The 24,791-nt window shown below is 37.1% G+C and overlaps 2 protein-coding genes across 7 annotated transcripts in view; both read left to right on the top strand.

Moving 5' to 3' along the window:
• LOC135696493 (myoferlin) overlaps positions 1-20,252 on the top strand; it is a 38,122-nt gene extending 17,870 nt beyond the window's left edge. For 3 of the 6 annotated variants that reach the window (XM_065215892.2, XM_065215893.2, XM_065215891.2), the window contains 30 exons: positions 122-317; positions 487-639; positions 854-1,167; positions 1,398-1,512; positions 2,029-2,265; positions 2,867-3,037; positions 3,268-3,319; positions 3,707-3,784; positions 4,285-4,466; positions 4,873-5,022; positions 5,372-5,470; positions 5,769-5,930; positions 6,384-6,546; positions 7,127-7,153; positions 7,346-7,389; positions 8,379-8,504; positions 9,131-9,238; positions 12,293-12,418; positions 12,650-12,769; positions 13,265-13,300; positions 13,868-13,959; positions 14,313-14,483; positions 14,791-14,936; positions 15,464-15,603; positions 16,667-16,755; positions 17,519-17,753; positions 17,885-17,984; positions 18,304-18,607; positions 19,087-19,234; positions 19,656-20,252. In XM_065215892.2, coding sequence (XP_065071964.2) covers positions 122-317; positions 487-639; positions 854-1,167; positions 1,398-1,512; positions 2,029-2,265; positions 2,867-3,037; positions 3,268-3,319; positions 3,707-3,784; positions 4,285-4,466; positions 4,873-5,022; positions 5,372-5,470; positions 5,769-5,930; positions 6,384-6,546; positions 7,127-7,153; positions 7,346-7,389; positions 8,379-8,504; positions 9,131-9,238; positions 12,293-12,418; positions 12,650-12,769; positions 13,265-13,300; positions 13,868-13,959; positions 14,313-14,483; positions 14,791-14,936; positions 15,464-15,603; positions 16,667-16,755; positions 17,519-17,753; positions 17,885-17,984; positions 18,304-18,607; positions 19,087-19,234; positions 19,656-19,688 — 4,117 coding nt within the window. In that variant the 3' untranslated portion in view covers positions 19,689-20,252. The remainder of the gene's footprint in view (positions 1-121; positions 318-486; positions 640-853; positions 1,168-1,397; positions 1,513-2,028; positions 2,266-2,866; positions 3,038-3,267; positions 3,320-3,706; positions 3,785-4,284; positions 4,467-4,872; positions 5,023-5,371; positions 5,471-5,768; positions 5,931-6,383; positions 6,547-7,126; positions 7,154-7,345; positions 7,390-8,378; positions 8,505-9,130; positions 9,239-12,292; positions 12,419-12,649; positions 12,770-13,264; positions 13,301-13,867; positions 13,960-14,312; positions 14,484-14,790; positions 14,937-15,463; positions 15,604-16,666; positions 16,756-17,518; positions 17,754-17,884; positions 17,985-18,303; positions 18,608-19,086; positions 19,235-19,655) is intronic. The other 3 variants (XM_089112304.1, XM_089112305.1, XM_065215894.2) reach the window with 1 other exon arrangement.
• Positions 20,253-20,387: 135 nt separating this feature from the next.
• Positions 20,388-24,029, top strand: LOC135696496 (acid-sensing ion channel 4-A). Its single transcript, XM_065215898.2, has one exon. It carries the CDS (start codon positions 21,568-21,570, stop codon positions 23,101-23,103), a length of 1,536 nt encoding a protein of 511 aa, XP_065071970.2. The 5' UTR covers positions 20,388-21,567; the 3' UTR covers positions 23,104-24,029.
• Positions 24,030-24,791: the final 762 nt, after the last annotated feature.

Consider the following 24,791-nt stretch of genomic DNA (forward strand, 5'->3'; position numbering starts at 1 on the left):
AACGCGAACTATGATCAGAATGCTTATCTTTCTTCTACCTTTAAGTACCGTTTATTGTTTGCTTAGAACTTCTTCCCATGTTTGCTATTCTGTCAATAATAAACTTGGGTTTTTTTGCCAGCAAGCCACTGCCTGCCTTTGATGCGACAGTGAATGGTGTCAATGAATTGGATTTGAAGCTGCAAGAAATCCGAAATGCCGAATTGCAGCAAATTGTAGCCGAAGCGAGGAATTTGAGAGAGCAGGCAACTGATGTGCATGAAGCAATGGAAGAGATTAATAGCTATTTGAACCGGCTTCACGACCTTTGCACTGAGGTCAGTATGTGCACTGACTACGTATACTATTGGGTCCAGACGTAAGGTTCTAGGCGACCGTACTCTTTTTCGTCGCCACTCTCCTTCCTTACTTGAACTACAGAGTGTTATATGATTTGTTTTATACGCAGATTTTTCCCATTTGATTTGGATATATGTTTGTTTTTAGCCCCAAAATTCCATGCCTGATATTGTGATCTGGATGATCTCAGGCAGCAGTCGCATTGCATACCATCGCATACCAACGAACGAGGTGCTGTTTTCTCCAAATGCCGATTCTAAAGGACGAAACTGTGCCAAGATCCAAACATTTGAGTTGAAAGTAAGTCAAGTCTTGACTCAACCCTTACCCCTTCAGTTCTTAATTTCTATGTTGTCAAGCTTGCGAGTAATTCGGTAGCTGTAAATTTTATGCTATGCTTGGGCTGCCTAATGCGATGAGATAAACAGCAAGAAACCATAGGATTTTACCTCTCGTTGCCTTGCCTTTCCTTGCTATAAGTACATCTTAAATGTGTTATTTCAAATTCTCTTAGTACCCTGGAAAGAAAGGCCGTGACATTGAAAGCCACCCGGAAATTCCTGCGCAGTTGAGGGTAATTATCTGGTTCGGACTTGAGAAAGACCAAGAGAACTGGACCAAAACCGAAATCCCTGAGGCAGAGTACACTGTTTTTGCAGAAACATACGAAAACCAGATGAGTATTCCGATTGTTGGTTGGACTGCTAAAGGTCTCCCGAGACCTGCTTTTTCGGACTCAAGGGGAGAGGTAAAGCTGGCGTTTGAAAAATTCAACCCTCCAGAGGGCTGGAGTTGGGATAATGAATGGTTCATTGATCCAGAGCTCAGGTAATTATTACTTTCCGTGTATAGTTCACGAAAATAGTTTTAGAAGTACAGTTACTCTTTCGCATAAATGGGACCCTTCAGGTCTTCACTAATTTGCAAATTTAAAGGGAAAAAGGGATACAATTTAATGTGTGGTATGGGCCAAATGACAGCCGCTGTTTTATTTTCATTTATGGTGACAATGTTTGCTAATTTATTTGCTGATGTGATTTTTTATGATTTTTATGAAGCTTGTCGTTTGAAGCCGATTCGGGACACAAAAAATTCTTGGAGGACGCTTTTGAGAACGAATCAAGAGTTCCCGGCGGAAACTACGGCCCTGCTTCAGTTCACTACACAGATGTTGTGAGTATTCCGCTACGTTTTTAATCACCAAGTGCAAAAATTTGTTTTCAAAGGCATGAGATGTCATTATTTTTTCTGATTCTAAAAATCATCGATTGGTGATCTTCCCTGTTGAATTCGTTCACGAGATTGCATTCATCTTAGGTTTAGGTTCCATCAAATACACGTAAATTTAAAAAGAAAACACAATAATTTAGTTGTTGTTTTTCTTCCTGTTTACACGACGACGAGTTACCTATTGAATGGAATGCGATAATTTTCAAGGCCTTTCTGTTTGGGATCTTTTGCAAAGGTTTTGGTGTGAAAACGCGTATAGACTTTTTGGTTGGTTTCCTTGAGGAAAAATTGCAGTATTATAAAAATGTCCCCACGTGGACGATTTATCGATTTATTCCTTTTTTCATGCTTTGTTGTGTAGGTGGTGGGATAGCATTTTATCCTGCATCGTAAATCAAGTTTTTATTGGATATCAGGACGCGCACGTGTTTATTAGTCATGCATATATTTTCCATTTAGCGCGGTGACGCAATAAACCACAGGGATGAGATCCAAGCCCCCGAAGGCTGGGTTTGGGAAGACGACTGGAAGGTAGATGTGAACAGGGCTGTTGACGAAGAAGGCTGGGAGTACTGTGTCGAAGCAACGTTGGGCATGGGATGGGGCCCGGCTGAGAAGACATACCACATGTGCAGGAGACGTAGATGGATCAGAAGTAGGGTGCTGATGAAGGACCCCAAGAAAGAAGCAAAACAGGTAGGTTTCAATGGCTCAAAATGTTCTAAAGTTCATTATAAACTGTTAAAGAAATTAAGATAACCGTTTATTAAAGAAATGGTCTGTCTCAATTTCCGCTCGTTCTCAGATTCTTTAAGTTAAGCTGCCACTCATGTCGTCATTTGCTAAGCTGTTGCGCATAGCTGTTGCGCATAGCAGTCCTCTAGATTACAAATGATTTCGCCAAATTGCTTTTGAGACATTTGTGTGTTTTATTGTCTTATCGAGAACGCATATCTTTTAGCAATACCCCTTCCTGTGTTTTTATGAACCACCCCCCCCCCCCCAATGCAATCCCGATGCTTTGAATATCAAATCGTCAATTTCAGATTTTTCTATGAAGACAGGTGCCTTTCAGTTTATCAGCTGGGTTGGGAAGGGTTGACCTATAATATGCAAAGTCAATGTCGATAAAATAGTTAAAATATATTAAGTAAACAATAAAGATATATAAGTTATATATAGGTTTAGAGTTTTTTAAAATTATCAGATATTTTGTCATATAAAATGAAAAAAGGATATATTCGCGAAATGAGCCTAAAGAATATTGAAGAAAGTTTCTTGTTCTTCTCCGATTCAGGCTAAAGAGGAACAAATGGCCGCCGAGGGCTGGGAGTATGCGCCAGTGTTTGGGATGAAGTTTCATGCTAAAGAACGCAAAATGGACATGGTTCGACGCCGTAGATGGCATCGCAAGATGGTCAACGAAAGCCCTGGAGCGCCGCCAATTTTCAGAATTGAAAAGAAAGACGTAAGGCCGAAGTACTTTTTAAAGCCTATGCCAATATATATATTTATATAGAAACCATCATAGTAATACTGTATCTTAAATCTGTAATCCAAGGTTTTCCAATATTTTTACACTTATTAGTATTTAAGTTTCTTGAGAGATTTGTCTGGTTTTAGTTTTGTTCTTTCTTTTTTATCTATTATATAATCTAAAGACTGTTAGATTTTTAAAAATGGTATTTTATCTTTTAGAAAGAAAAGCCACCAGTTTTACTGTCACCAAGGATGTTCCTCTCATTTAAGAGTAAGTAATATAACTACTTTGGGAGACATCGCTTCACTTGGAGAATGGAAACATGCATCTGAAATTCTTTTAAACCTCAAACAGTTTAAAAATTCATCATAAAAAAGTTGGTCAGTCACAGCATGGTTTACAAAACAGAGATGCCAGCAGCTGTGTTATTTGTTTTTTTAGCAACTTCAATTCATACTTAGTTCGTAATTGTTAATCATTTTGTACACCGCATTGACGGTTGCGACGCGTAAGAATTACAAGAGTCGCGATTTTTACTACTTTTACGTCATAGTTTTCTAGCCTCTGTATGCAACGAATAGAACTTGTGATGCACCGTTTATGTTTGTTACTTTGCTTGCTGCCAAAAAGGTATTTATACCGAATGCTGTTTTACAGACCCTCACAAGTACCAACTCAGAGCATACATCTATCAAGCACGTGATGTGATGGCCAAAGACAACGAGGGAGTCTCAGGTGTGTTTTCAGCGCAAACTTAGCATTTATCTGAAAACGTGTTGATCTTTGTTTTTAAAAAGAGTTAGCTCTTTCATATCTGCAAGGGTCCTGCCGTGTTTGAAAAACCTCTTTTAGGAATGCCCTAGTTTTCCTCAATGTATCAGACGTTTTGTAATATGTGGGAAATTATTGTTTCTGAAACCGATCTTTGTACCATTGCTATAGTATATAATATACCCTGTGAGTTGAGCAATTTTTGTTCCTCGTATCTTCTCTGCCATTCTTATGCCTCAGTATGAGCATTCAAATGTTATCGTGTGTTGATGAATACGTTGAAGCGTACATGAAAATCGTACCATACCATTTTAATCTCTAGTTTACATTTTGCTGAGACTTATCCATTAGCCTCGTTTTCGCTACTGCCTCACTTTCCGGATGCTACAACAGAAAGATTTACAGTATGTTACTAGCGACTGCTATTAGCGATTGACATGTAACGTAATCTTTTCTTTACTTAGATCCCTATGCAAAGATCTCCTTTGAAAACCATTGTCAGATAACCAGAGTTATAAAGCAGACTGTATGTCCGGAATGGGATCAAACGCTTATATTTGAAGACATTCAGTTGTTTGGTGTTCCGTCTATGCTTGCTGAGTGTGCACCTGTTTGCAACATCGAACTTTTCGATAAGGATCAAGTGGTAAGTTGTTGGTGTTTATACTGCTGATATAATACTGGAAATCCTGAAAAAAATGCTCCAGGAAGCGAACAATTCTCTAGCTCTTGATCTTGCTTGTGAGGCTGAAATAAGAAAAGCAAACCGTTTTTTGTGCAGAAATTTGAAAAACAAAACAAGAGTCCAGGACATATTTTAGAAATCTCTTTGAGCAAAATTACACGGTTAATGTTAGATAGGAGATGTGTGTTTATTGTTTTACATTTTTTATCTATTTGTTTTGAATAGTCTTAGTGATAGTCGCGGCTCACAAGACTGCAGAAGTTCCCTGTCTTTCCCAAAACTGTCATTAGTGTGCCTCGGTAACTTTTTCAGCATAGTAGTGGATTTCCGGAGCTAATTTTATCTGCATCTTTTTATCGATGCCTAGGGCAAAGACGAGTATCTTGGACGGTGCAGCGTGCAACCCTTGGTAAAGCTCAAAGGACCAAAGCCCCCTGGGCCAAAACTTTTGTGGTATCCAATAATGTGCGGAGACAAAGTTGCAGGAGAGCTTCTAGCAGCATTTGAACTGTTTCTGGTAAGTTGCTTGCTCTTTGCGTTCGTGAATTCTCTTCTACTTCATATGAATGTATTCTATCGAAGAAATCTTGCGGGAATTCAACACGTCCAACAAGTCAATTTGCTATGATGATATTCGGTTTTTTTGTTTTACTGGATTTTGAGAATAAAGATGTTGATCAAGATCTTAGTCACGAATAAAGTTCTGAATGTCAATTTTGTCAAGTGTCTCCAATCTACAAGCTAATCTTAATAAAGATAACTTTTTCCGGTCTGTTCGCATTAAGCGTGAAACTTAGAAGTGCAACTGAAAACCGTTAATGTAGCCAGAGAACAAGCAAGTTTTCAAGTGTTTGATTTTACTTTAGGATGAAGGAGCCGACATGCCATTTTCGCCGCCAAAGACAGACGATCGCTTCATAGTTCCAAACGGGATCAGGCCGGTCATGGTCCGCACTGGTATCGAGGTTAGTATGGCAATGAGGTTGAAGATGAATTATTGATATTGTTCGAAGAACGGAACCCCTTTTTAATCATGTTGCTTGAATGGTTGCTAAGATGCTATTATCATATGATGTTTTATTATCTATGTTCGTTTTGTTGCGTCTATAGCGAGATATCAAGTTCAACGTTATCCATTATTCTAGCTACTGTGGATAAAACTTGCACAGATATAAACATTTCTTGTCAACGCTATCTGAATGAACCCTGATATTTCTAGATGTTTCAGCAAACCTTTCTAGCACAATGCATTTTCTCTCTTAGATTCTTTGCTGGGGTGTTCGAAACATGAAGAAATACCAACTCGCAAATGTATCATCACCAAATATTCAGTTCGAAGTTGGAGGAAAAATAGAGACGACAAAAATGATAAAGAACGCCTCTAAAAATCCAAACTTTGATGTGCCCACTTACTTTCTTGATGTGGTAAGGAACGCTTAAAAGACGTTTATTTGTATAACCTAGTTTGCAATTGCAACTCTTTTAGTGTGGAATGTTGGTATAGAAGAAAACATCAAAGGTCATTAAGGTATATTTATCTCCAGGCATTATTTTTGTTTTGGCCTTTTTTTATCATCTTCTGGAAAGCCTGTGTGGTTTTAGACTTTCCGTCATGTCAGTCGTAAATGGTTTCATATATAACTTATTCCAAAAACGAATAGCAGGTTGTGTTTTTATCTGCCCATTTCGCTAATCCAATCTAATCAAGAGATTTGACTAAACACTGTTAAAATCATAAACCATCAGTGTTATTTAGATATATTCGTTGTAAAAATTAATGAACATGGAACACTAAGTGTTGTTGTAATCTAACAATATTTCAAAAGTAGACTCCATTAGATGATGTTTACCCGGAAATGCTTGACTATCTTTTTGCAGTATTTGCCAAAGGATGAGCTTTATTCGCCTCCGCTGAACATTCGTGTTATGGATAACAGGTCTTTTGGACGGAAACCAACAGTAGGACTTCATGTTGTCAAGTCATTGGCCGAATACTCTGTTCCAGCTTTAGATGCACCTGGAGGCCAGGAAGAAACGCAAGGTTTTTTGCTGTTTGCTTCATGCATTGCAACATGACGTCCAAATGACTTAAAATCTCTATTTTTGTTGTCTCTTAAAGTCTCTTAAAATCTCTATTGCAACATGACGTCTACTCAGTTTATTGCTTGCCTATTGGCTCCAACCTTAATTTAGCCACCTGATTTGGCACAATTTCTTTTTCACCATTCTCACCCATGGTTGAATGCTTACTCTTTACTACCGCTTGATGAGACCTCTTCATGTTACCAATTTATGTACCCATTCAGCTATGTAAAAGATCACCCTTCAGTGTTATTATAAAAAGCTTACAGGGATGTCATATCTATTAAGGAGGTGCCACATTTGTTCAGGTGTTCTCTGAATAAGTCTTGATCGTTATGGCTATAAACCAGTTGCGTATCAAATAAACCCAATTATACTTAAAGCAGTCGTTTGCTGTCAGAATGTTTCTATGGCTATCGTGTTTTCTTTCAACATGTGAAATAATTAACCTCGTCTTCTGCATGACCTCGGTTCCTAAAAATGTTTATTTGAAGTATTTGTTGTGTAATAATTTGATATAATTCTTTGTCTTATTGCAGCCTTTGAACAAGCACCTGAACGTAAAGGTACATATGCATGTTTAGATTTCGGCCTTTTTTCCTACAAATACTAAGTATCTCATAACAACTTACACTTTGTGTAAGGGGAAGCTTTTATGATTGAATTGATTCTCATTATAATTTTTACATTATGGTGAAGAAAAATGATTTTTACTTAGATCTTGTGGCATTCTACTTATTATATGCTCATTTTTTCAGGAAGTGACGTTTCTGTTGACATCGAAGAGAAAAAGAAGAAAAGGGTATGATTGTTTAAACTTTTGCGGGCAAATATTCAGTTATAAATTTTGAAGATTTAAAAGTATTTTGCGCGCATTCAATGCTAGACAATCAACAAGACTGTTACTGCCCGTGTGATTGAAAGAAAGTGAGAAGCAGTTTACAAGAGAAATTTCAACCGATGTTCAACACGGGCTGAGTTTTGACTCGGTATACGGTTGAGACCTTATGGTTTTGTTTAATAATCTACACGGATAAAGCTCAACATGCCATCTTAAGTCAAGATGGCATGTTGACTTAAACTCAACATGGCATCTTATGTTAAGCAAGCTCAACATGTCAGTTCGTTTACTTTTGCTCTGATGAAGCCCCGTATGCCGGGGCGAAATATTAGCCATCACTGATTTGTTTGTTTGTTGTTGTTTATGCCATCTTAACACGGGCTGAGACTTTAACGTGGGCCGATATTCTGATGTAAGCGTCAGAAATATTCAGCTCAAGGTGTGTTGTAGTAAAGCGCTGAATAGTGGGGCATCTGTTATCGAATTTGGATAATTATGCGTTACATTGAGGGTGAACTGCTATCGAGTCCAGTTGAGGTTTGTCGTGTACGACGGGTTGAAATCTCAGCCCGTGTTGAATTTTCTAATGTAAATTGCCTCTAATTAGACCAGCAGTGACTCAAGCTCTATTTGTGAAGCTGGTTGATTCAACTTTAAAATATTATATAAAGCAGAAACAAACCCGTTCACATAAAATCCTTTCCAGGTAGCTTTAGGATTAATTTTCACGTTTTAAACTGGTGTTTAGTGATCGTGTAGCCCTAAACCATAACCTTTGACATAAACTTTAATGACTTCATTTATTTAAAGCTTTGTTTCTTGTGAATTTTACATCCTTTATACAGGAGTGCGGGCATTGACCATTTCAGCATTTCTAGCCAATATGACAAAATTAACAATTTCTTGTCAATATCTGCTTCCATTTGTTGCTAATTGCTTTACTTTTCCAGAGACCAATAAAGAAAGTGATTAAAGTTCTGGGACGTGGAGTGCCAAGGAAACTCAAATTAAAAAAGGCTAAACGTGCAGAAACGCCGTTGTTAAAAGGGCCTAGGCGCAGTATTATCAATCTATTCGTAAGAACAAACAATTAAAACTTAAATTATTCTTATGCTCTATAAAGAAAGATTCGGTTCTTAAAAAACAAAGTTACTTTGTATATCGTTTAATAGACCTGGATAAATTTTTTATGCCTCAGTTAAAATTGAAAGTGTTTAAGTTGGTAAATCCCGAATTTTAATAATTATAACTTTTTGCTTTAAACAACGATCTTGCTGCCAGCTGCATTAACATCACATGACAATATTGTTTCGCCATTCTATGTTTGAAGACAAACGTAAAAATTGTGTCAACAGATACTAACCTGAAACCTTTAATTTTTGTAGCTGATTAATTCGAACAGTTATACTCTAATGTCATCCTAACCACAAAATGTTGATTATTTTAAGAATATTTGAAATTTAAATTTAAACGGTTTTGATGTAAATTTTTATTTGATATTTTGTTTAGTATTTGACTTTATAAAATATTTTTAAATTATTTGACATCTTTCTTAAATATTTCAGTTTTAGCTCCTAAATTCAGTTAACATGTAATTTCAAGCAAAGAATAAGCAACTAAAAACAAATCTTAAAAGGAAATTACCATTACAGCGAGGTGTATTGAAGTGCCATAATATTTGCTTTGCCCCGCTTTTTTACAGGAATTGTCAACAGATGAGGGGATAGATTGGTGGTCCAAATATTATGCATCCAGTGGCGATTTGGCAAAGGCTGGAATCTATCTTGAGAAAGGTTATGACAAAATGATGGTAGGTGGAGCAGGTTCTCTGCGTTCCTTTACAAAATTTTTGCGCGAGCAAAGCGAGTGCTTACTATTGTGAAGCACCCGATTTTCGTTCCTGGTCCACGCATATTTCATTGTTATTGATTGCTATCTTCCGCTGATCAAAAGGTTTGCAATAGAAATTTGCATAATATAACAAAAGAAATCACATTGTGCTCACATGATTTGTTTGTCTAATTGAGCCAATGAATAAGGTGAATTAAGGCTATCTAGAGCAAACAAGGAGATAGGACATGCAGAGGAGAGAAGGTGTGTAGCAAAATTCATTTATGTATTTCATCTTTGAAATACCAGATCCTGAAAACAAACTTTTACTTGGCGGAAGTTGCCTTGCTTGCGGACCTAATTGCCCTCTCGAGTGAAAAGATTTCGAGAGGTCGTTAAGCGTGTTAGGCTTTGTGAGCGAAGTCGTTAACCGCCACCTTTTTGTGCGGAGAAGCAATTAAATGCGGAATCCTGAAGGTTCTGAGTGCCTCGATTTCCTTTGCAAGAAAACTTTGCTGCTTCACAGCTCGATTCTCCGTTTTGGATGGAATTTTTATTCGAGGTTTTGGGAATCGAAACAGCTCGCTCGCGACACCTTTCTACCAAAAATTCGAGACCGTACGAGAAAAAGTTAGGATTGTCATGATTTCGCTCTGTACATCACTGACTGGGGAAATTTCTGAAGCCCTTCTGAAATCTGTATTTATCGCACTACCTAAAAAGCCAGGAGCAATTGAATGCGAATTACATCGTACCATCAGTCTAATGAGCCACGTTATGAAAATAATTCTACGCGTTATAATGCAACGAGCAAGAAGATCCATTAAACCTGAAATAAGCACAGAACAATATGGTTTCGTAGTAAACTCCGGCATAAGAAAAGCAATATTCATCCTTAGAATGCTAGGTGAACGTGCTATCCAAATTCAAAAGAAAGTATAGGTATGCTTCATTGACTATACTAGAGCATTCGACAAAGTCAGACATGAAGACCTAATGCATATGCTTCAAAATCTAGATATTAATTGCAAAAAGCAAAGCATTAATTGCAGACTCAGAAAAAAAACTTCAGGAATTACTAGAAACTGTTAGAAGAGAAAGTGAGAAAGGGAGAACGTAAAGAAAACGGAATGTATGGTAATAAGAAAGAAGAAAGAAATAACACCATGTAAAGTCAAGATCGGAGATGAAGAAATAAAGCAAGTCGAAAAATTCAATTACCTGGGAAGTCTTATAACATCAGACGGTAAATGTGATGCTGAAATAAAGAAGAGAACTGCAATGGCGAAAGACATTTTAAAATGAAAAATGTTATAAAATGAATATTATGATTCCTGTATAAATATTATAAAATGAAAAAAAATTATAAAATGAAAAATGGTAGTGAGTGCTGGACCATATCACCAACAATGGAAAACAAGCCGGAGGCTGCAGAAATGTGGTTCTACAGACGAATGATGAGAGTGTCATGGAAAGATCACATATCTAATGAAGAAGCTCTTAAAAGAGCAAACTCAAGAGAAGCTTAATCAAAACAATCCGTCAGAGGCAGTTAAGCTCTTTGGGATATGTTATGAGGAAAAAAAGATCGAAAATCTAGTGGTTACTGGGAAAATTAAAGGTAAAAAGAGCCGAGGAAGACCAAGAATTACATATATTTCTAGCTTGTGCAAGTGTACTGGATTGAGCGAAGTAGAATTGTTGCGCAACACAAAGAATAGGATTGTGTGAAGAGCCATAATCGCCAACGTCCGGATCGGATAAGGTACCCACAGAGAGAGAGAGAGAGAGAGAGAGACAAAAAATGTTGCTTAATTTGCCAACAACAACAACTATCAGTACATATAGCGCAACGGGCAGTCCATACAGGCATTTGTATGCAGAAAACGCATCGAAAAGGAAGGAAGGAAGGAAAACAATCAACAGTATGCTCTATTGTTAAATTTTAATATTGCTGTCGCTATCACGGTTTAACTTATATCAAGCTGATCCGCTTTTGACTTTATTTTTCAGTGAGTTGTTTCTGAAACTTCGCTGTTTAAAGCCAAAATTCGAGTTTGGTAAAATTGCTGCGTCACATCTTACCCCTTCGTTTTCAGCACATGGCAATGAGTTATGTTAAACGGTCAAAGTTACCAGAACATGTGAATTTGCTACCTCGTGGCTTTTAATGGTGAATCTGATTGCTTAAACTTTGCTAAAATGATCATACAAACATAGTCCTTTTCGTGATAAATATGGTATGCGTGCAGCATTTTGCACCCGTAGGTCATTTTGCACCCGTAGGTCATTTTGTGCATGTGATCGTACACAATCTTTGCAAACTTATGACCAAAATATTTCATATAAACTTTGCCAGTGCCATATTAGTGTAATGTTGCATTCTTAGTGAGTGTTGTTATGTTATTGTGAACTTACATCGCTGATGATATGTGCTGCGTAAATCGTTCTGTTTCAGTTTCATAAAATATGTTTAAAAATGTTGTCCTCTCTATTCTTTATAATCGTCCACTGTTTCCTTATTGCGTTCCTTATTGTCTTGTATTTTCAAATGCATATTTCTTCTTCAAAGGGGGTTGACGTTAGTTAAATGCTAGACAGGGCCAAGTTGCAAAGATAATCTATTGTGTTTGATAGATTTGGTGCCTTCTCTTTCATTGTGTGGCTAAAGAAACAATGGATTTGTGGGTGTTCCTTTACCCTATTTAGAGCGGCTACAACATATAACTAGGTCTATTCCTTTTAAATGCAATGCAACAAAATGACAACCTAATGCACTACATTAAAACTGAGGAAATGCACACTTCCTACTTTTCTTGTCCTTTTCCAACTCAAAATGCAATCGCAGCATTGTGTTGCAAAAGGATTTCGCGCACTTACTAACTGTTTGTTACTTCTAGTTCAAGTCTATTTACTTGTTGTTCGAGCTTATATGACTGTCAGCAAATCAAGTTTAACCAATAGGAACAAAGAATTGCCTTTGAGCATGTATTGCTGACATTACATTACGTTAAAAGCTTTCCTTTTTATTTAGATCTACCGAAAAGAACTGGAAGAAATCGAAGAGTATGGTGGCTTCACCGATTTTGTCAGTACGTTTCATTTTAAGCGGGGAAAAGATGATGATGACGAAGACGAACCGACATGTGGTGAACTCAAGGTTTGCCTTTTCGCGAAATTCACCTTAAATTTTGTAATTTATAAAATCTTGATTCTTGTATTACGAATTCAGCCTTATGAAGGACCTTGAAATCGTCTATTGTCATACCTTTGTCCTTAATACCAACTAATCTACAATTATCCTGCTAGAAAACAATTAGCAGTCAGCTACTTTAATTTTGAATTTTAATTTGATTTTAATTTTCAATTTTGCAAACGTTTATCGTTTTAGGGGCAAATAAAAGTGTACCCGCTTCCTGCAGATCCAGGTCTTCCTCTGCCACCAAAATATTTTAAGACCCTTCCAATGAGCACCGTCACGGAATGCATTGTTCGTGTTTATATAATCAAGGTACGTGCAAAGAATTTTGATCCACTATCTAAGATAAAGAGTTGGAGCCAATAAGAAACTCTAGTTGAAACTTCCACGGCACTCGCATTGAAATTATTTGGTCAGATAGTTCGGCAGTGACAGCACATTTTGGAATTTATACCTTCTTGATTTAGTTCCAATTGTTGCATTTTCTCCTGACGGCCTATGCGAGATGCAAATGTAGATTTAAGTGCACTTAGCATAAGAATTCTGGAAACTAATCCAATGTACACAAACCCCCATCCGTTATTAACTAAAATTCAAAAGTCGGTTACAAAAAATATGGCAGAACCCAGAGTTTACTTTTGGCAGTCTGCGATTTTAAGAAAACGGCAATTCCTTGGCAGTTTGCCTTTATAATGGTTAACAATTAGAGTGCCCTTCACAGCCCATCATGCAACTTTTTACCTCATTTTGTGCTTATCTTCTATCTATCTGAATAAAATCTTATCTCTTGCAAACTTTTCATTTCAGGCAATTGAATTGCAACCACAAGATTCTGGTGGCAAGGTATTGTTATAATTTCATATAATTTATGAACATAAAAAGGAGGTTTGTAATAAAAGGGCTTTCGCTGCATCAAGACAAATTTACACTTTCCTGTTCTTTATCTGAAGATGCTGAAATTGGCCAGTTTTTTGAGTCTGGGATAGGTTAGGCAGTCATAGAGGAGGGGGGTGGGGTAATTCTCTGAAGGACCCAATTTAACCCCTACGTGTAATTTTTCGCAGCCAGAGGCTTAAGATCTGGCGACAATTTGTATGTGTAACCGGATGATCTTTTATTATTACTCATTTCATTTCTCACAAATTGTGGTCTTGTTTTATTAAAGCAAGCTTTGCAAGAGAACTTTAGCATTTTCTGTAACTTTTAATTTTTTCACTTTTTGTGTGTTATAATAATATATGTTTACTATATATATTTTATATGTTTACTCATTTATCCAGTTAAATTCTTGTTTGTGTTCGTGCATTTACATAGCTGTTTCCTTCTTGTTTGAATTTACAATAGTACACACGTCCCCTTTAGTCAGCGAAAGATAAAACCATTCGTTCTTATTGACGGCTTTTTCAACAGGCTGATCCATACGTAGTAGTTGAACTTGGAAAGAAGAAAGTTAGCGACAAAGATAACTACTGTCCTAATACGGTTGACCCAATTTTTGGGAGGTAAATGAATTTGTTGCGAAATTACTTCTCTGTCCTCTACTTATATTGATTTTTGTGCTATTTGCTCTTTTTCAAACATTACTAAACTGATTTCTAGATTTAACATTGGCAAAGTTGCATCCGCTGCAAAATGAAACTACAAAATTCGTTGCTTGTCGCAATTTTGATTATTCAAAATCATATTTTCTATATGTCAGGGATATTTGTTGATCAAGTTAAAGTCGTTATTACTTATTGTCCAAGTTGTTGTTGTATCGAAGTCGTTGTATTTACAACAATTTCACTTCATTTTTTTGCATGAATAAACAGCATCCTCGAATAACCTACTGACATGATTGACGTAATTGTTTTAGGATGTTCGAAATCGAGGCATCAATCCCAATAGCAAAGGACCTAAAGATTAAGATCATGGATTATGATCTCATAGGAAGAGACGACCTCATTGGTGAAACAGTTGTTGATTTGGAGAACAGATACCTCACAAAATACAGAGCAACTTGTGGCCTTCCACAAAGCTACCATTCGTAAGTAGATACCTTTTCGGTAAGGTAGTGATTTTACCTGAAAGTAAGTAACATTTCAAATAAAGCTAGATCTGATTATGTCTCAGAAATGTTGAAGCATGTCAAACAATTTTGCCTCCCGTTGTCTTTTGCTCAGCATCACGTGACATTGTCATTGACTTTCGGAAGTTTTTGCAGCCCAGATGTAGAAACATCACCATTCGTTTTGTTTAAGTTTTTTTATTTGAGGTGTAGTTTAAAATGGTTTAAAATTGTGTTATATACCCGAGTCTTTTATGTATTAAGATTTTGCAAATGTTTCCTTTAGGTCAGGAACATTCCAGTGGCGTGACGTCAAAAGTCCGAAAGAGCATTTAGAGAGGTGGTGTGAGCGACACAGTGTTGCCAAACCCCAGTACCTTAGCAACACACAGCTTGTACTTGACAGCAAAATTTACAAACTAGAGGACTTCGGTGCGTCAGTATAATAATTTTCCTCTCCATTGATAATCAAGGCTTGTTTGACCTGTGCGCACTGCAGTGAATTTATGTAAATGAGTATGGCCGTCCCATTGATATCAAGTACAAATGCAATTCTGCATATTTCACATCAAAATGTGATTAGAGCTGCAGTCTTCGAGATGTATCGGACACAAAGAACTATGGTCCTAGAAAGCGCCTCAGCTGCCATTTGCGTTTGATGGCGAAAAAATGATTTTGTTGATTTGCGTCTTTATGAATTCGGATAAATGATAAAATATTTTTTCCATCCCGAAGCTAAATCGAAATTTCACTTTTAAAGTTCTTTGGAAAAGTATATCATTTCCTCTTAGGAAATATTGGCAATAAACACCCCCCCTCCCCTATAAGCTTAGGGTATATAGAAAAAGCATCCCTTTGTTCCCTTTATTTACGTTTCTTTATCAAGTCCCCCAATGTTCATGTAACTACTCATTTTGCCTATAAACATGCCTTATTATTTATGAATATTTTTCTTCCAGAGGAAGGCATGACTGCCCATCCTCATTTAGGCCCAGCAGAACAAAGGCTCGCCCTGCATGTCCTTAATATGCAGAACCTCGTGCCAGAACATATTGAAACAAGGTCAATCTACAATCCGTTACAGCCAACCATCGAACAAGTATGATCTTGCTTGCTGTTTGTACGAATCACTCTTTATTCACAAAAACCTGACAATCGCAAATTGGTTTGGCTCGTGCGCTTGTCGGCTTTTGCGTTTACCCGTGTTCCGTCTGCTTCATATTATCACGAATTGTTTAGTAAATTTTTACTAATTTTATTGAAACTGAGTAAGAATGGGCAGGCCGGTAAACCGAAATTGAATTAACCAGAAAGCACCGTTTACTTAAGCGCAAGAAAAGTAGTGAAAGGCAGGAAATTTTTGCTTCCAAATTATTATAGTAAGCCTATATGTTATTTAAAGGGGCTGTGTCACTGTTTTGTAAATGAACCAAATACATGGGACATTGTGCGTTTTCAGCTTGACTTGCACATCGGGAAAATGGCGGATGGTGCTCCGGTGAATCGACAAGCTCGATAAATTGTATTTTCTGAGCGTATCCAACGAACATGGATTGGACACTTGCTATATTTCAGCATATTTACCTACTATCGAATCAAAAAGTGTATGTTAATTTGGTCTAGGCTACGGAAATAAAGCTTCATTCAATCATGGCGAAGATATTCCGTTTCTCTTTGTGAATTTAAATGGGATTAGACACTCTACAACAAAATGATTACTCCAAATTTGTCCTGCAGACTTGAATAATGTTTTTCGCTCATAATTTACATTAGTAAAGAAGGGTTTTTAGTGTCATTTCGGGCAATTCCATAAACAGCTCCTTGTGAGTTGCGGTATCCTAACCGAAAAAGTGGCCTTTGTTTTTTGTATTGCCATCCTTTATACAAAGAAATACGGTGATAAGACTGAAGAAAGAACCATCCAAAAATGCGAATGCTTCGAACGATGAGCACGGATACAAAAAATCTTTTATTTCATATTGATTTTCCTATTTAACGCAGGGTGTTTCACCCAAACAACTTTTGCAAATTGGCGTGTTGCCACGCGAGATGTCTCTTGTGACACAGCCCTTTTAAGGTAAATTATATTTTTTAGCACAAAGTATGAAGGCTTTGGTCAATTGTGTTTTCAAGGCTTTATCATCTTGAATTTTTGTGTTCAGGGTCAAGTTGAGATGTGGGTCGACATTTTCCCCAAGTTCCTCGGTGCACCTGGACCAGCTGTTAACATTGCTCCAAGACAACCAAAGAAGTGGGTATCAAGCATTTTTATCTGAATATGTTAATTGCATGCAAATACTGCTTCTTCACTATTTTATGTTTCTGGCACAGACAAAGTTATGGTAAAAGAATTAGTAAGTGAAAGGCATTGACAATGTGTAACTCATGATAGCCGTAAAACGTGAGAAGTGGTCTTCTAGATGTGTGTTTAAGAGCGCTAAGCAGGTTTGAAGAAGGGTAACTAGCAGGCAAGAGAAAGAAGGCAAGGGTATGTTTCACTCGGAATCAAAGGGATGATTGGTAGTAGTCGATCGTGAAACTTCTTTAAAGGGTAAATGTTGCATTAGCAGTTGGCTACCTCAAAAACAACGTTTGGAGTTCCAGTGTTTTGTGGTCTATACTGCTATTAAAATTCATCCACGATCCCATGCTTTGTACTGAGCACAAAAGGTTATTGTATTACGTTAAATAATCAGGTTCATGACACACATCCCTTATGAGAAAAGAAGTCAAATTATCATCTTCAGAAAACCCCTTGGTTCATTGTTTTTTAAGTTTGAGAAAGTTCTGGCTTATAAATTTGATGAAGAGTTTCTCTGTTATATAACCAAAAACATCTCATTTGGCTGCAAAAAGATATGAATTTTCAGATTTTAGTAGAAAAAACTTACAACTTGCCAAGCTTTGAGGATCATTTTTTCGTAGGGTAATAGCAGGGTATTAGAAGGGAGAATTTGCCGCCACTTTGAACTGAAGTGGTTTTCCTTGGTCATGTTTTTTATTACCTTTAACAGCTTCGAACTGCGAATGATTCTTTGGAATACGGCTGATGTGATTATGGACGAGACATCCATTACTGGTGAGCAAATGAGTGACATTTATGTCAAGAGCTGGATGGAAGGAATTGATGACGTGCAGAAAACTGACATCCATTACAGGTCCCTCAATGGAGAAGGCAACTTCAATTGGAGAAAGGTTTTCCCATTCTTGTATATGCCAGCTGAGAAAGTCATGATTGTGAAAGAGAAGGTAAGGCATCATGCGTGCTATGGCATGGTGTGAAGTTTTTTGTGTCAATGTACATCATTATTGATTGCCCTTATTTAGGATTCCCATCATTGTAGTTGAATATACTCAGTTTGTTATAAAATCATCCATAGAAACACTTCTGGAGTTTGGATGAAACTGAAGAGCGTCTTCCACCATCCCTTATTGTGCAAGTTTGGGATAACGACAAGTTTTCAAGTGATGACTTTCTTGGTGAGTTTATTTCTTCAATAAGGGTGAAATTGAAGACGTATATCTTGGTAACCAACCTATATGGAAAACCTGCCAAAACTTTGATTTGACAGCTTTGGTTATTATTGCGATGACACCCTGTTTTGTTCCTATGTCGTTAGAATTTTAAACTTTATTTTCATTGAAGCAGAGCAGGCCAAAAAATTGTAAGCAGTCATTTTCTGGTGCGACTTCCCTCTTATATTTCCATGAGCCTTGGCAGATTTCTTTTTCGCCTGACTTTGCTCAAAATCTGCTTGTCAAAACTGCATTATATAACCACATACATACTTTCGTTTAGGAACTATCACCTTAACACTGGATCACATGCCAAAGCCAGCCAAGTCTTCAGAAAAGTGCAGTCTCCAACAAATACCAAGAATAGATGCCCAGGCTGGTTCCAACTCCCTGGAGTTCGTCGATCTGTTCCAAATGAAGAGGTGCAATGGCTGGTGGCCAGTGTTTGTCGAAGAAGGGGACACAAGAACACTAACAGGCAAGGTTGAGATGACTTTGGAGATTCTTGCAGAAGACGAAGCAGCTTTGAAGCCAGCCGGAAAGGGACGAGACGACCCTAACCAGAACCCAAAATTGGATGAACCAAAGTGAGATACTTTTTGCTTTAGAATGTGTTCTCAACGTTTATCTTCTACACTAATGTAAGTGTCTGCTTGTTGAAGCCTTCGTTTTAAGATCAATCGGTGTCCATCACCACCAATCATAATCGATCAATTCATCAGCCGTAGTCAATCAGAATCAATTAGTTAATCAATAGCTCCAATCAGTAAATAACTACAGTCTATACCATTATTGTTATCAACAGTTTATAAAATCAACAACTTCATCACTATTCTTCATAATCTTCATAAAAGCTATCATCGTCTTCGTAATCGTCATTGAAATCATTAGCATTGTTGTTGAGATCATCTCCTGTAACCGTCCCATCATAATGATCGTCAGTTAGAATCACTTACCATAAACTCATCGATGTGCAAACCCAGAAAACTGTTTTTTTCTCGTGTTACCTATTCAATGGCCGTTAAATCAAGCAACGTGTTTAGCTTACTGAACTGTTCCTTTATAGTCGCCCTGCAACCTCATTCTTTTGGTTCTCATCGCCCTGGAAGACACTAAAGTTCATCTTGTGGCGCCGTTACAAGTGGTACATCATTGGGTTCTTGATCTTTATCATCCTCCTGCTGTTCGTCGTGCTGTTGCTGTATTCGATGCCCGTGAGTTATTCTCAATTAATTTTTAAGATTCTTGCAGCTTTTTTGCAATTTCGTCTAAGGCCCTGAAATTCCCTATATTTCTTCTGAGGCCCTGATTTTTGGTCAAAATGGGAAGAGTTCTTTTGTCAAAATGGGAAAAGTTCTTTTGTCAAACCTAACAAAGAAAGGGGAAAATAATTTGAAATATCTGAGATGAGATGAAAACCTAGCATCGTGTATTTCGAAGTTGGGATAAAGTAGCACAATCTTTACCATCTCTTGCCTCCTTTTATCTATTTATCATATCATTTTATTTTATCATGGGGAATAATTGAAAGCGCGATTACATTCATCTATATCATTCATTCATCCAAAACTGTTTGAAATAGTTGTTCTTTGTTTCTTAAGATGTGTTCTGAAAACCTTTCCTTTTTCTTCACAGGGATACACTGTTAAGAAGATCTTTAGGGTCTGAGGGGTGACACAAGAATATTTGAGAAACATTTTATTTCATGAATTATATTTGGACAAGCAATTTTTCTCGTAAGCTTATTTGAATTAATAACTATTTCAAGACATATTGGAGATTTGCACTTTGATGGCCGGTACTGCTTCGGTGATGTTGTCTTTAGGTATTGGATCTAAAAGTTTTGCGGACTTCATATCAGTAGCGCTTGCTAAACCAAATTGATTTACGTCATTAATTGATACGAGTCATTTCAATTCACAATGTTTATTTGGTGTTGTTTTTCCTGAGAATGCCAAAATTTCTAACGTTTTAAATTCGCTATCAGGGTAACTTGAAGCTCTCAAATAGGCTGTTTACATATGTGGTTTTAAGACACTGTTTGCCATTTAGATGTGGTTTTCAAAACAACCTGATTAGCCACGCTTCAAATAGAGCCATTTTGAGTAAGAAATTATTCAAGTTTGTTGGTTTAAAAAAGCTATTTAGAAGTTGATACCGGTCTATCTTTTGTATCTCTATTTTAATTTTGTCAATTTTTGCTAACATCTTTGCATAACAGTATTGGAATTCTACATTTGTTTCTTTCGTCTATGTCTGCTGGGAGAGCTTTCTGTTTTTTGGAAACCATGAAAGAGTTGAGAACACTAAGGTGCAACGTCAGTTAATTCATTTTGTATAATATATTGTTCTACAACTGCACCTGTTGAAAAAATTTATTTTTTCTAAAACCTGTTTTTTTTCTAAAAAACAATATTTCATTAATTTAAAACTAATAATAAGATATCTCGGTTAATAAGATATTATTGTAAAAATAATAACAAGAGGAAGTAAGAAAAAAGAATTTTCAAAACAAGATCGTCCCGAAATCCTTCAATTGCTCCTTGAAATTTTGCAGTGCTGAGGCTGTTTTGGTATCTATATCAAGCTTATTGCACGTTGCAAACGATTTTTGCCAATTAGTCGTTCTCGTTGACGGGGTTGTTGTCACGCAGGACATCACGTGTAGGGTTGGAAGACAAAAAAACGGAGCCCACTGCCTGGTTTTTTTTAGGTTCCTCGCATGTCTAAAAGCAAGTAGAATATAGAGTCGTGTAAGTTCTCTATTTGATCTTGGTAGGAGGCAATCGGGCGAGTTTACTGTTTACGTAACTAGGATCCAAAGACTTAAGTGCTGGTGCATGAAAAGAGCTATTTGTCACGACCCTGATGTTTCCCACAGCCGATAAGGCAACACATGGATATACCATAAAGAACTACATTATTTAGATGCGTTTCGACAAATCTACGTTACCTGTTACTTAGAACATAGGGTTTGGCGCATTGCTTTGCAGATTTTAAAGTGTCAACGCCCGTGAGACTGTTAAGTATCAAAGTACTTTAAACCAAATCAATGGCACGAGACTTGCTAAGGTTTGGACTTAAAATTATCATGATAATGGGTAACATTGTTCATAATAGTTAATAAAGTTTGTTGCCCGGCTACTCAAGTAATATCACCTCGATAAAGAGTTCGTCAAGTAAATTACGTTATCTGCGTAATTGTATATCAGAAAGTCTTCACAACTTTCCGATCCTCTCGCAACTGTCCAATTGGCATTAAGTCCTTCAAAAAGTTTCTCCTCATAGTTGTGTTTAATCACACCTAAATGTTTCTATTTAGTCAATGTTGTTTGCCAGTTAAGAATCACCATATGTTCGGCTTAAGAAGAGCTTACCGCTCTAAACAAAGTCTTCATAATTGTTATCCAAGACAAAAACAACTATTAACCTGCTTGTTTTTTCAATAAAGCAAATGAATTCTCTAACTTTGTCATTTAATTTTGTTTATGAAATACGCCAGGATATGAGTTGACCGGGCAGGTTGTTGTATTGTAATACGAAGAAGATGCGCTTTGCAGTTTGTGATTTCAAAATGTCGAATCATTCCAGTCCTGAAACAGATAATTCTCCGATGAAACTTGATCTAAAACATATCGAGAGGCCAACGTACATAAGCCAGGATGAAATTCAGTTGAAAGTAAGGAAAATTTCCCTTAAAAAGGAAGCCAACAACTGGACGCATAAGGAGATTGTTCGAAAATCGTTGTCTGATGCTGAGTGTGAAGAGGATATGGTCGAGTTAGTGCGGGAAGAATTGTATCTGCGGAAAGGCTCGCAAATATCCTTGCACGGCGTTTCGCATCTAGCTTATGCTAAAGACACTTCGAAAAGGATTTCATGGCTGCTGGTGATATCTATATTCTGGGCTTTTCTGACTTACATGCTTGTAAGTGTCTTCGTAAGTTATGCTGCTCATGATGTGTACACGGTGAGAGAAAAGGTGCAAGTCAACGAAATGGTTTTTCCTGCAATATCCTTTTGTAGCACTCCAAAGCTGGATGAAATTTTCCTAAGATACAATGTATCATATCAAAATCATAATGATGTGACCGCATTGCCAGTTTTGCATCGATTTGTTGGTGATTACATCAGTAACAGAAGCACAAAAAATCGACTGTCAGTTTTGAAAACAATGTTCGTCGAGGGCATCGGTGCCTGCCAGTTCGGAAACAAACCGTGCAGTTTCGAGAGGGATTTTAAAGCGATCTCAGAGTTTCATTTTGATGGAGTCTGTTTTACGTTCAATCCATCAGGCACCTTTTCACAACAAGGCGAAGGAAGTAAATTTGGTCTTTCAGTTATTGTTTTTGTCAATAATACGGAGGAAACTGTTGACATGGCAGTGAGGCCAGGACTTTCATTAGTGATAAATTCACATGATGTGTTCCCGTTTCCTTTGATAAACGGAATATTAGTTTCGCCTGGAGAACTTACATTGATAAGACTTCAAAAACAGCGAATGACAAGGCTACCCGCCCCGTTTCCGCGTAAGTGTGCTGACAATGGTCCCATCTTGTTCCCAGGGAAATATACTCCAAACAACTGTAAACAATCGTGCTATATCCAGAAGGCACTAGACGCCTGCGGAGCGTCTGTTTTCCCAGTGAATAAGGAAAAACAAAATTGCTTTTATTCTAAACTAGTAGAAGAAAATTTAGCTCACCATCCGCATGCATGTGCTTGCCCTTTGCCTTGCAAAGAAGACCGGTTCATTCCTTTGGCCACACAGTCTGACTGGCCAAATGAAGCAGATTTGCCTTATCTTAAAAAGCTGTTCGCAACTGCAATCGGTAAAAATTCTTCCACCTTATCTAATGAATATGTAAAAAAGAATTTTCTGCGTGTCAACATATTTTTCCACGAACTAGCTTACGAGAAAGTCGATGATGTGGCGGTGTGGACACAGCAAAAGCTCGTGAGTGACATAGGTGGCCAAATGGGAATATGGGTGGGAGCCTCGTTGTTCACAGTCATGGAAATGATGGCTTACATGGCATCCAAAATAAAATCATTTCTTTACTTATTGTGTCACAGGAGCTAGTATAATGAAAAATTGCCGGCAATGACGTAGATAATTTACTTACAATTATTCTAGTAGCTTTTGTCTTTGCTCAAGCAAGGATAAAATGCTAGATGTATCTTTAAAATCTTAACAATGTAAACTTTAGTTAAAGATACATAACAGAAAACAGCCGATATAGCAACAGCTGATGTTGTTTTTTTCTTTTACACCAATGATAATCTGGAAACCTGGTAGTAATTTTTAGTGGCACTTTGGCCAAAATAGGATGGCACGCAGACATAATTTTGCTTTCACATTTGCTAAGCACTAAGAAAGCATCTGATGCCTATTTGCAGAGCAGTATTACACGGTGTCTAGTTTTCTAGGCGTTGATTGTCCGCAAACACAAATGGGCTCACAAAGAGTTGAAGTATATCTACTGCTAGCAAAGGTGAAGCTGTTATTTCTAGTACAGCAACAGTAAAAAGCCCAAAGCCAAAAGAACGTTTGGTAGATGCTATAGAAGCTATTTAAAAAGATCCAGAACCAGGTGTAAGAACTCTTATAGAAAGTATGTGATTTCTTATAGAAAGAACACTCTTGTAGAAATTATCGAGATTGTCATCGACATCACAAACAACATTTGTTTATTTATAACAACAAATGTGTATTTTCCAAAATAATCTTTTCATTAGTGTGATAGTAGGATATTTATCTAAGTATTGATTCATATCCAATCGTCAATGATTATCTGATATTTTGTAATGGGTAACAAAGTATAAGAAATAACATGGCCCTCCTTTGGCTGCAAACGCTGTGTACAAATTGCTGTGACCAATGCTGAGAAGAATATCCTACCATTCTACAACACATAAATAATCGGTTTTTGCCAAACTTAATGAGCCTTACTATAAGTTTAAGAGTAACAATACTTATAAAAATTATCATAGGGGGTAATTAGGTTTTTTGTTAACGAAAGGTATATCTTTGGCAAGATATGCTAACGAAAGGTAGCAAAATGTAACTAAACAAGCCTTTAAACCTGCAAAAAATGAACTTTTCATGGAAAAGCACAACCTAAATACTGTTTCACTGATTTCCGTATGGTCCCCAAAAGTAACTAGTAACTTTTAACAACATCAATAAAATATGGACTTGTTGAAGTCTCTCTTTTGGCCTTCTTGAAGGGCCGTGAAAGAGAGAAGAAAGAGAGAGAGAGAAAAGATATCCTTTCTCTTTTCTAACTTCTTTTCTTTCACTTTTCACTTTCTCAAGCTTTTCTAGGTCGCACTTTCTTTTCCTTTCTCTTGTAAGAGGACTGAAATAGAGACTTTGATATAAAATGGTAAACTGTCTTTATATTTTCTTTAACTTGTTGCTCCCCTATTCGGCGGGGTTAGGGCTTGGCATACTCCTTTGCAAAAGAGCTTTTTGCAAAATATTTTTCTATCGATCTTCAGTTGCCCCCCCCCCCCCCCCCACTTTCCAGCTTGCATTGAAGCCCGTCTATTACTGAACAATAGACTTTTGATAGCCCATCTCTTGTAGTAGGGTTAGTATCAGTGCGTTTCACCATAGATAATTCCACTGTACTGTCCAATGCCGTCGTTGTCTTTGTACGGCCGTGGGAAATTTCTGTTTTGAATTAATTCTTTACGAAAAAATTTTTAGCAAGTTGAACTGAGCAGAAAATTGGAGCTCGCACTAGCGAATTAAATTTTTTATTA

The sequence above is a fragment of the Rhopilema esculentum genome, chromosome 14, assembly GCF_057945365.1.
Source record: "Rhopilema esculentum isolate cy_ngs chromosome 14, ASM5794536v1, whole genome shotgun sequence".
Taxonomy (NCBI): Eukaryota; Metazoa; Cnidaria; class Scyphozoa; order Rhizostomeae; family Rhizostomatidae; genus Rhopilema; species Rhopilema esculentum.

What these genes read in the sequence shown, in the direction of transcription:
- LOC135696496 (XM_065215898.2), top strand. Translation starts at nt 21,568, where the DNA reads ATGCGCTTTGCAGTTTGTGATTTCAAAATGTCGAATCATTCCAGTCCT.